Genomic DNA, 11,898 nt, shown 5'->3' on the forward strand with positions numbered 1-11,898 from the left:
CCCTCACCCCTCTCTCCCCTCTCTCACCCCTCCTCCCTCTCATCATCACCCTCACCCCTCTCTCCCCTCTCTCCCCCCTCCTCCCTCTCATCATCACCCTCACCCCTCTCTCCCCTCTCACCCCCCTCCTCCCTCTCATCATCACCCTCACCCCTCTCTCCCCTCTCTCACCCCTCCTCCCTCTCATCATCACCCTCACCCCTCTCTCATGCCCCTCACCCCTCTCCCCCCTCTCACCTCTCCCCCCTCTCTACCCCCTCACTTCTCAGCCTCTTCACCCTCACCCCTCTCTCCCCTCTCTCCCCTCTCTCACCCCTCTCCTCTCCCCCCTCTCCCTCCACTCTCTACCCCCTCACTTCTCAGCCTCTTCACCCTCACCCCTCTCTCCCCTCTCTCCCCTCTCTCTCCCCCCTCTCTCCCCCCCTCTCACCTCTCAGCCTCTTCAGCCTCTTCTCTTTGCGTTTCTTGCGGATGATGAAGAGGAGGGCGACGCCCAGCGTCAGCAGGATGACCGGACAGCCAATAGAAAACAGCTTCTTCACGTCATCATTCTTCTCCAGAGGGGACTTGATGGGTGGGATGGTACCTGTGAGAACAGGTCCAGAGAGCTGCTAGTTCGATTCCTACACCGTTAGAACAGCCCAGAGCTGCTCAGTAGAACGCTAATGACCAGTCCAGCTCAATTAAGGAACTCATTCAGTACATTCAGTAAATCATGAATACACAGGCAGATGTTGGACACTGTGAGCTTCATAAATGAATATATAAAACACAGTCCTGACCTGAACTAAAGACACATCACAGAGCCTGTGTCCCCTCTATCCTATCTGCATGTGGATCACATCTTCTCTGTTTCCTCTGACCTGGCCCCTCGTGGAGCTGACCAGAGATCAGAGTAGTGCGGGTTGGAACCCAGACCCTTCAGGGTCTTACAGCGACTCTGCAGCTCGCTAATGCATCCCCCCCTTACCTGCTCTGACCCCCAGTGCTCCCCACTCACCTCTCTCTCCCCCCTCCCCCGCCTGCTCGGACCCCCAGCGCTCCCCACTCACTGCCGTCGTAGTCCAGCGTGGCGAACTGGGAGCTCTGGTTCCCACAGCCGGCGCTGTTGCAGGCCTTCATCTTCAGTTCGTACCATGTGGCCTCGCGCAGCTCGGCCAGGAACACGTCCGCCGTGGCGTTGGTGCGGACGGTCTGCCATGCCCACGTACCTGGACGAGAGAACGCCATTAACAGACCTCGTTAACCAACCTTGTTAACAGACCTCGTTAACCAACCTCGTTAACGGACCTCGTTAACCATCCTCATTGTCAGACCTCGTTAACCAACTTCATTAACAGACCTCGGATACCATCCCTTACACCACGGAGGTTCTAGAAGAACCAGCAGCTGGCCGCAGTGAAGAGCAGCTCTTGGCCTGTCTGAGACTTATCTTTATGTTTACTAAATGTTGTTTTCTGTTGTAACTCATCCTTCGCTACAGCTATGAATGCTTTGGACTTTTACATTTAGGACATTTACATTTAGGGTGACTACTGTAAGTACATTAGTCAGAAGAAAGAGAAACAACAATATATCGCTTTCGGTACAGTAAGGATGTTCATAGAACCAAGTGCCGAGCACTAACCATCACTAGGTTAAACCGTTCCACGTATACAACAGAGATAGCTAGGGTAAGATGCTACACAATGCTAAGTACTAATTTTAAGTGCCAGGACGTACAACATACAATAAGTGCGTACAGTAAGTAGCAGGAAGTACAGCATACAGTGAGTGTGTAAGAGGGGTGTGACGGCCCACCTTTGGGTCTGAACTCCAGGGTAACGGCGGTGATGGGGCAGCCCCCACTGGCCCACCCCTGCAGGTTGAGCCGTGCGTGGCTGGAGTTGATGTGGGTGAACACCGACTGCTCCTTGTTGAACTGGGGCTCTGTGGATGACACACACACGCTCCTATTGGCTGCTTCAACAGAAGAAGGACAAACAAACGCTCCTATTGGCTCTTCAGCAGAGGAAGGACAAACACACACTCCTATTGGCTCTTCAGCAGAGGAAGGACAAACACACACTCCTATTGGCTGCTTCAGCAGAGGAAGGACAAACACACGCTCCTATTGGCTGCTTCAGCAGAGGAAGGACAAACAAACGCTCCTATTGGCTCTTCAGCAGAGGAAGGACAAACACACGCTCCTATTGGCTGTTTCAGCAGAGGAAGGACAAACACACGCTCCTATTGGCTGCTTCAGCAGAGGGAGAGGCAGGGCGTGGCTTTAAGAATGAGCCTGTAGGAGTGACACATCTTGCTCAAGGGTGAAGTCAGCTGGACTGTGGACATTGGTGTTTGAACCGGGGACCTTTTGTCTGACTACCTAACCCAACGTCTGAAACCACCCCCTTTTTCAAATATGAAAACATTATACATTTTCAGATCAATTATTATAAATGATCCATTTCAGATAAAGTCTGAAGTCCCGTCTGCCTGTGGCGCCCCCCGCCCTCCCCCCGGGTCTCACCGCGGCCGTGGGTCTTGGCCTCGATGATCTCGCTGATGCGCCCGGCGCCCACGCTGTTCTTGGCGGCGAGCTTCAGCTTGTACCAGGTCCCGCAGCGCAGAGCCTCCAGGGTGAAGGAGCGCTCGCTGGACGAGATGAACACGTCCCGCCACTCCTCCGTGTTGTCCACCGAGTACTGCAGCACGAAGCCTACACACACACACACACACACACACACACACACACACACACAGACAAACAGGGAATACAAACACACACACAGACAAACAGGGGATACACACACACACACGGACACACACAGGGGATACACACACATGTAGATACACACACGTAGAGACACACACAGATGGAGACACACACACATAGAGATACACACACAGACGGAGACACACACACACACACACACACACACACACACACACACACACGTATAGATAAACACACACATACACACACATATATACAAATTTAATAAAAGGCTAAATTAATTACATCAGATAAATAACAAAAATAATCGCTTCCTCAATAACCAAACGTGCGATGTCTGCAGAAGTGTGTGCAGGAACCGTTAACACGACAGTAAAGACAGTAACCCCTTCTGCCCACTAGAGGGGGCTCCTCGCCTTCCCTTCTGCTCCCAGCCACCGGAGCAGAAGGGAGGAGTTGATCTGGCAGCTTTGTTTCAACACCGCCATTAGTTACCCACAAACCCAGAGACTGGAACACCGCTGACTGAGCATCTATGCAAATGAGGGTACGCAATATGGTGACTGTTTTTATAATCAGCTGCCTGGAGTCAGACAGCCATCTTTGTTTTCCCTCTCTCCCACCCCGATATTATCTACTGTCCGCACGCATGCATGTCTGTCTGTCTGTCTGTCTGTCTGTCTGTCTGTCTGTCTGTCTGTCTGTCTGTCTACATGCATGTATACCTGTCTGTCTGTCTATATGTCTGTTTGTATCTATGTATGTATATATGAATGTTTGTATGTATGTCTGAACTGTGTGTACGAACATGCATCCATTGTTTGACAAGTTTCTCAACATGGAGCTGATACGTTGAAGAGATCAGATGACTTCTGATTCTGATTTCTGTTCAGCCGAACAAGGTGACAGGTCAGAGAAAACAGAGAATGAACAGAATCTAAAAGATGTGATACACATGCAGATAGGATAGAGGGGACACAGGCTCTTGATGGTTATTTAGTTCAGGTCAGGAGTGTGTTTTATATATTTATTTATCTATTTATATAATGTACAAACATGTTTCAGTTTTATTGAAATATGGTTTAACTGTTTGCAACATTTACCATTCATTTAATGATTCATAGATTCATGTTGTCCCGCTGATATGCCTGATTCCAAACTGCCAGTAAAACAGTCGGACAGTCAGACAGACAGACAGACGGACGGATAGAAAGACAGACAGACAGACAGACAGACGGACGGACAGACAGACGGACGGATAGACAGACAGACAGACAGACGGACGGATAGACAGACAGGCAGACAGACAGACAGACAGAGAAACAGACAGACAGACAGACAGACAGACAGACAGACAGACAGACGGATAGACAGACAGACAGACAGACAGATGGATGGATAGACAGATAGGCAGACAGACGGACAGACAGACTAACAGAGTGCCAGACAGGCAGACAGACAGACAGACAGACTAACAGAGTGCCAGACAGACAGACAGACAGACAGACAGACAGACAGACTGACGGACAGACAGACAGACTAACAGAGTGCCAGACAGACAGACAGACAGACAGACTAACAGAGTGCCAGACAGGCAGACAGACGGAAAGACAGACTAACAGAGTGCCAGACAGGCAGACAGACAGACAGACAGACTAACAGAGTGCCAGACAGGCAGACAGACAGACAGACAGACAGACAGACTAACAGAGTGCCAGACACACAGACAGACAGACAGACGGACAGACGGACAGACAGACTAACAGAGTGCCAGACAGGCAGACAGAAAGACAGACAGACTAACAGAGTGCCAGACAGGCAGACAGACTGACAGACAGACTAACAGAGTGCCAGACAGGCAGACAGACAGACAGACAGACTAACAGAGTGCCAGACAGACAGACAGGCAGACAGACAGACAGACTAACAGAGTGCCAGACAGGTAGACAGACAGACAGACAGACAGACTAACAGAGTGCCAGACAGGCAGACAGACAGACAGACGACTAACAGAGTGCCAGACAGACAGACAGACAGACAGACAGACAGACAGACAGACAGAGTGCCAGGCAGGCAGACAGACCTCTGATGGAGCTGCCCCCGTTGTCTCCTGGTATCCAGGCCAAGGTGATGGAGGAGGTGGAGGTGGTGGAGACGGTGAGCCGTGGCTGGTCGGGGGGTACTGGGGAACCAGGCACATCACATTATTATACAACATAACTAGCATCATTATTAATGTTAATATCATTACAGTTCTGATTGTTAGTATTATTTGATCAAAAGGTCTTGGTAACCACTATGACACTAGATATGTCTTAGAGCAATTACAAGTTGAAGGTAGATCTTGCAGATTATTTTAGAAGTTCTTCCACTTCACCCTGTGTGTGTGCTGTGTGTGTGTGTGTGCGGTGTGGTGTGTGTGTGTGTGTGCGGTGTGGTATGTGTGTGTGTGTGCTTTGTGGTGCTTGTATGGTGTGTGTGTGGTGTGTGTGTGGTGTGTTGTGTTTGTGCGCTGTGTTGTGTGTGGTTCTTCTACGTGTGTATCCTTGCACTACACATTCTTTACGTGACCTTGAACTTTTCAACGGCAGTTAAAATAAAGTTCTCAAATAGAGCGAGCTCTTTGGTCATTGATTGGGTGAGAGTGTGACACGTGTGAAAGAGTGAGTCAGTGAATGAGTGAGAGTTCTCCACCTTGCACCACGAGGTTGACGATAATGGTGTCGAAGCCCAGGGTGTTGGTGGCCGTGCAGGTGTAGTACCCAGAATCCTCTGCTTTCACCATGCGCAGCACCAACGTCCCGTTGGCCATGATGAGACGCTGGCCGTCCACAGACACCGGGATGGCGCTGTCCTCACTGAGAGACACACACACACGCACACACAGGCACGCACACACACACACACACACACACACACGCACATACACACACACACATACACACACAAGACACACAAACGCACACACACACACACACACATACACACACAAGACACACAAACGCACACACACACACACACACACAAGACACGCAAACGCACACACACACAAACACAAACACACACACACACACACGCACACACACACACACTCACACACACACACACACATGCACACACAGACACAACGTTAGTAACTTTTACATTATACAACACCATGACAACCGGTGGAAAAAAAGATTCTTTGGTTGTTGAAGGACAGATGGATAGTGACAGAGAGATAGAGAGATAGAGAGATAGTGATAGAGAGATAGAACGGTAAATAGATATAAAGGTGTGAGTGTGTTTTCATGTGGGCGATAGCCTCGGTTGATCAATATGTTTTAATTATATTCCATATTGTGCCCCTGGTTTATCCAGCTTCAAGTTTCCCACTGGTGAACTGGGAGTCTTCCATGCTTATGCAATGTTCCACTGGTGAACTGGGAGTCTTCCCTGCTTATGCAATGTTCCACTGGTGAACTGGGAGTCTTCCCTGCTTATGCAATGTTCCACTGGTGAACTGGGAGTCTTCCCTGCTTATGCAATGTTCCACCGGCCATCAAAGTGAACGTGAAGGCGGGCTGCTGAAGTCCTTCGAACAAATGATAGCATGTTGGACGGCTAACCACAGCTAACGTACCTTAGCATGTCTGGAACGAGACTCAGAACCTCAGAGCTGTATCTGGTGTTATAGACTCCTCAGAGCTGTATCTGGTGTTATAGACTCCTTAGTATAAGCTGTATCTGGTGTTATAGACTCCTCAGAGATGTATCTGGTGTTATAGACTCCTTAGTATAAGCTGTATCTGGTGTTATAGACTCCTCAGAGATGTATCTGGTGTTATAGACTCCTTAGTTTAAGCTGTATCTGGTGTTATAGACTCCTCAGAGATGTATCTGGTGTTATAGACTCCTTATTATAAGCTGTATCTGGTGTTATAGACTCCTCAGAGATGTATCTGGTGTTATAGACTCCTCAGAGATGTAACTGGTGTTATAGACTCCTCAGAGATGTATCTGGTGTTATAGATTCCTCAGAGCTGTATCTGGTTTTATAGACTCCTCAGAGCTGTATCTGGTGCTATAGACTCCTTAGTATAAGCTGAATCTGGTGTTATAGACTCCTCAGAGATGTATCTGGTGTTATAGACTCCTTAGTATAAACTGTTTCTGGTGTTATAGACTCCTCAGAGATGTATCTGGTGTTTTAGACTCCTTAGTATAAGCTGTTTCTGGTGTTATAGACTCCTTAGTATAAGCTGTATCTGGTGTTATAGACTCCTCAGAGATGTATCTGGTGTTATAGACTCCTCAGAGGTGTATCTGGTGTTATAGACTCCTTAGTATAAGCTGTATCTGGTGTTATAGACTCCTCAGAGCTGTGTCTGTGGTTATAGACTCCTCAGAGATGTATCTGGTGTTATAGACTCCTCAGAGCTGTATCTGGTGTAATAGACTCCTCAGAGCTGTATCTGGTGTTATAGACTCCTCAGAGATGTATCTGATGTTATAGACTCCTCAGAGCTGTATCTGGTGTTATAGACTCCTTAGTATAAGCTGTATCTGGTGTTATAGACTCCTTAGTATAAGCTGTATCTGGTGTTATAGACTCCTCAGAGATGTATCTGGTGTTATAGACTCCTCAGAGATGTATCTGGTGTTATAGACTCCTCAGAGATGTATCTGGTGTTATAGACTCCTCAGAGGTGTATCTGGTGTTATAGACTCCTTAGTATAAGCTGTATCTGGTGTTATAGACTCCTCAGAGCTGTGTCTGTGGTTATAGACTCCTCAGAGATGTATCTGGTGTTATAGACTCCTCAGAGCTGTATCTGGTGTAATAGACTCCTCAGAGCTGTATCTGGTGTTATAGACTCCTCAGAGATGTATCTGATGTTATAGACTCCTCAGAGCTGTATCTGGTGTTATAGACTCCTTAGTATAAGCTGTATCTGGTGTTATAGACTCCTTAGTATAAGCTGTATCTGGTGTTATAGACTCCTCAGAGATGTATCTGGTGTTATAGACTCCTCAGAGATGTATCTGGTGTTATAGACTCCTCAGAGATGTATCTGGTGTTATAGACTCCTCAGAGCTGTATCTGGTGTTATAGACTCCTTAGTATAAGCTGTATCTGGTGTTATAGACTCCTCAGAGCTGTGTCTGGTGTTATAGACTCCTCAGAGCTGTATCTGGTGTTATAGACTCCTCAGAGATGTATCTGGTGTTATAGACTCCTCAGAGCTGTATCTGGTGTTATAGACTCCTCAGAGCTGTATCTGGTGTTATAGACTCCTCAGAGCTGTATCTGGTGTTATACACTCCTCAGAGCTGTATCTGGTGTTGTAGACTCCTTAGTATAAGCTGTATCTGGTGTTATAGACTCCTCAGAGATCTATCTGGTGTTATAGAGTCCTCAGAGCTGTATCTGGTGTTATAGACTCCTTAGTATAAGCTGTATCTGGTGTTAAAGACTCCTCAGAGATGTATCTGGTGTTATAGACTCCTCAGAGCTGTATCTGGTGTTATAGACTCCTTAGTATAAGCTGTATCTGGTGTTATAGACTCCTCAGAGATGTATCTGGTGTTATAGACTCCTTAGAGCTGTATCTGGTGTTATAGACTCCTTAGTATAAGCTGTATCTTGTGTTATGGACTCCTTATTATAAGCTGTATCTGGTGTTATAGACTCCTCAGAGCTGTATCTGGTGTTATAGACTCTTCAGAGCTGTATCTTGTGTTATAGACTCCTTAGTATAAGCTGTATCTGGTGTTATAGACTCCTCAGAGCTGTATCTGGTGTAATAGACTCCTCAGAGCTGTATCTAGTGTTATAGACTCCTCAGAGCTGTATCTGGTGTTATAGACTCCTTAGTATATATGTCATTATTGTGTGTTTCCTTTGTGTATGTGTGAGCGCGTCGTAAGCAACATGAAGCAAACGGTAACCATGGTTACAGAAGCATTCAGTCCAACTTAATTAATCCAAACGACGACAGGGCGGCGGAAACGCTCGTATGATCACAGTACACAACGCACAGTACACAACGCAACGCACAGTACACAACCTAACGCACATCCCAACACACAGTATACAACCCAACACACAGTACACAACCCAACAGACAACCCAACACACAGTACACAACCCAACACACAGTACACAACACAACACACAGTACACAACACAACACACAGTACACAACCCAACACAATGTACACAAGGCAGCGCGGGGTCGGGCCACCTGTCTTTGGTCCACTTGATGCTGGGGCTGGGCTCTCCCACCGAGCTGCAGGGCAGGCGTACCTCCTTCATCCAGGGCGTGGTCACCGTGCCGCCGAACGACAGCGTCTTGGCTGGAGCTGGGGGTCAGAGAGGGGTCAGAGAGGGGTCAGAGACTGACCGGGATGAACCAGGACCCCCTGGAGGCTGGTGGTCTACCCCCAGACCCCCTAGAGGCTGGTGGTCTACCTCCAGACCCCCTAGAGGCTGGTGGTCTAGCTCTAGACCCCCTAGAGGCTGGTGGTCTACCTCCAGACCCCCTAGAGGATGGTGGTCTACCCCCAGACCCCCTAGAGGCTTGTGGTCTACCTCCAGACCCCTAGAGGATGGTGGTCTACCCCCAGACCCCCTAGAGGCTGGTGGTCTACCTCCAGACCCCCTAGAGGCTGGTGGTCTACCCCCAGACCCCCTAGAGGCTGCTGGTCTACCCCCAGACCCCCTAGAGGCTGGTGGTCTACCCCCAGACCCCCTAGAGGATGGTGGTCTACCCCCAGACCCCCTAGAGGCTGGTGGTCTACCTCCAGACCGCATAGAGGCTGGTGGTCTACCTCCAGACCCCCTAGAGGCTGGTGGTCTAGCTCTAGACCCCCTAGAGGCTGGTGGTCTACCTCCAGACCCCCTAGAGGCTGGTGGTCTACCCCCAGACCCCCTAGAGGCTGGTGGTCTACCCCCAGACCCCCTAGAGGCTGGTGGTCTACCTCCAGACCGCATAGAGGCTGGTGGTCTACCTTCAGACCCCCTAGAGGCTGGTGGTCTACTGCTGCCGGTCAGCTGGAGGAGGCAGGAAAAGCTTCTCTCCCTCTTACAAACACACACACACAGACACACACACATACACACACACAAACACACACACACACACACACAAAGACACACACATGCAAGCACTCACACACGCATGCACTCACTCACTTAAACACACACACATACACAGACACCCGAAGACACACTCACACACACGCAGACAGAAACACACAAACACGCACGCACTCACCCACGCTCTCGAACAATGACAGAAAGGTGAAGCCTGGCAGAAAGTGCACTCTATTCATTCTCTGTCTTTTCCTGATTGGTTGTTTTTTAATCCGAGGCCTATTGATTAAGCTGCCCTCTTCATTTGCTCATTCAGTGTGCTCTGCATTAACCTACTGCCACCTGACATGTCCTCTCCCTCTCTCCCCCTCCCTCCCCCTCTCCCCCCCTCTCTCCCTCTCTCCCTCCCTGCTCTCCTCTCTCTCTCTCCCCCCTCCCTCCCCCTCTCCCCCCCTCTCTCCCTCTCTCCCTCCCCGCTCTCCTCTCGCTCTCTCTCCCTCCTCCCTCCCCCTCTCCCCCTCTCTCTCCCTCTCCCTCTCTCCCCCTCTCCCCCTGTCCTCCCCCTCTCCCTCTCTCCCCCTCTCCCCCCGCTCTCTCCCTCCCCGCTCTCCTCTCTCTCTCTCTCCCCCCTCCCCTCTATCTCTCTCTCTCTCTCTCTCTCTCCCCTTCCCTCCCCGCCCTCTCTCTCTCTTTATCTCTTTCCCCCCTCCCTCCCTCCCCCCTCTCTCTCTCTCCCCCCTCCCTCCCCCCTCTCCCTCTCTCTCCCCCTCCCCCCGCTCTCTCCCTCCCCGCTCTCCTCTCTCTCTCTCTCCCCCCTCCCCTCTATCTCTCTCTCTCTCCCCCTCCCACCCTCTCTCTCCCCCCTCCCTCCCTCCCTCTCTCTCGCTCTCTCTCTCTCTCTCCCCCCTCCCTCCCTCCCCCCCTCTCTCTCTCTCCCTCTCTCCCTCTCTCTCTCTCTCCCCCCCTCCCCCCCTCTCTCTCTCTCTCCCCCCTCCCTCTCTCCCTCTCTCTCTCTCCCCCTCCCCCCCTCTCTCTCTCTCCTCCCTCCTTCTCTCTCTCTCTCTTAATCCGCTGCTCTGTGAACAATGCCCCCCCCTCTGTGGGATGTATTCCAGTCACACAAAGGCCTGTGTCAACAGCAACGCTCCGCAAACAAACTACAGCCCCTCTCACTGACGCGCCCATCAGCCCACCCAACCGGCCCCCCTCCTCTAGGCCCGCCCCCGGGCCTCGGCTGGGGGTCCAGCTCACCCTTAATGGCGGGCTCCACGGTGACCTTGTCGCTGATGTTCCCGCGGCCGGCGGTGGTGACGGCGGCCGCCCAGATCAGGTACTGCTGCCGGTGGTTGAGGTGGGTGATCCGGTACAACAGCAGCTCTGGGTTGGCCTCATACTCACTGGGCATCTGGAGGAGGAGGGGAGGGAGGGAGGAGGAGAGTGGAGGAGGGAGGAGAGAGGAGGGGGGGGAGAGAGGAGAGACGAGGTGGGGAGGAGAGAGTAGGAGGAGAGAGGAGGAGGAAGAAGGATGGGAGAGAGGAGAGAATAAAAGAGAGGTATTTCACTGTTGAGGGGTCACTCAGGCTGCGGCCTCGACATGTAGGCCTCACAGAAAGTTCTGGAGCCATCCGTGTTCGATTCCCGGACGTCCTGTCATCGTACGTCGCTCACCCCTCCTCCTTCTCCTCACCTCCTCTTCTCTTCGCTCCTCACCCCTCTCCTCCTCACCCCTCTCCTCCTCACCCCTCTCCTACTCCCCTCCCCTCCTCCTCACCCCTCTCCTCCTCCCCTCTCCTCCTCCCCTCTTCTCCTCCCCTCTCCTCCTCACTCCTCTCCTCCTCCCCTCTCCTCCTCCCCTCTTCTCCTCCCCTCTCCTTCTCACTCCTCTCCTCCTCCCCTCTCCTCCTCCCCCCCTCCTCCCCTCTCCTCCTCACTCCTCTCCTCCTCTTCTCCACCCCTCCTCCTTGCCCATCTCCACATCCCCCCTGTTCCTCCTCAAACTGACCATAGAGACAGCCAACAAGAAGCCAACAAGGAGGGGGGGGGTGAGGAGGAGAGAGACTTCACAGTAACAGGAGGGTCTGCCGTGTGGTCACCTGACCTG

At 51.1% G+C, this 11,898-nt stretch overlaps 1 protein-coding gene across 1 annotated transcript; it reads right to left on the minus strand.

Moving 5' to 3' along the window:
• Positions 1–430: 430 nt before the first annotated feature.
• Positions 431–11,202, minus strand: LOC307091586 (cell adhesion molecule DSCAML1-like; the record flags this gene model as incomplete). Its single annotated transcript, XM_079759217.1, has 8 exons — positions 431–586; positions 1,053–1,211; positions 1,801–1,929; positions 2,513–2,701; positions 4,803–4,901; positions 5,414–5,577; positions 8,947–9,064; positions 11,049–11,202. Coding segments are annotated over 8 exons (1,168 nt in total), but the record flags the coding sequence as incomplete, so codon positions are not given.
• Positions 11,203–11,898: the final 696 nt, after the last annotated feature.

This window comes from Pollachius pollachius (assembly GCF_949987615.1).
Source record: "Pollachius pollachius genome assembly, contig: scaffold_551, whole genome shotgun sequence".
NCBI lineage: Eukaryota > Metazoa > Chordata > Actinopteri > Gadiformes > Gadidae > Pollachius > Pollachius pollachius.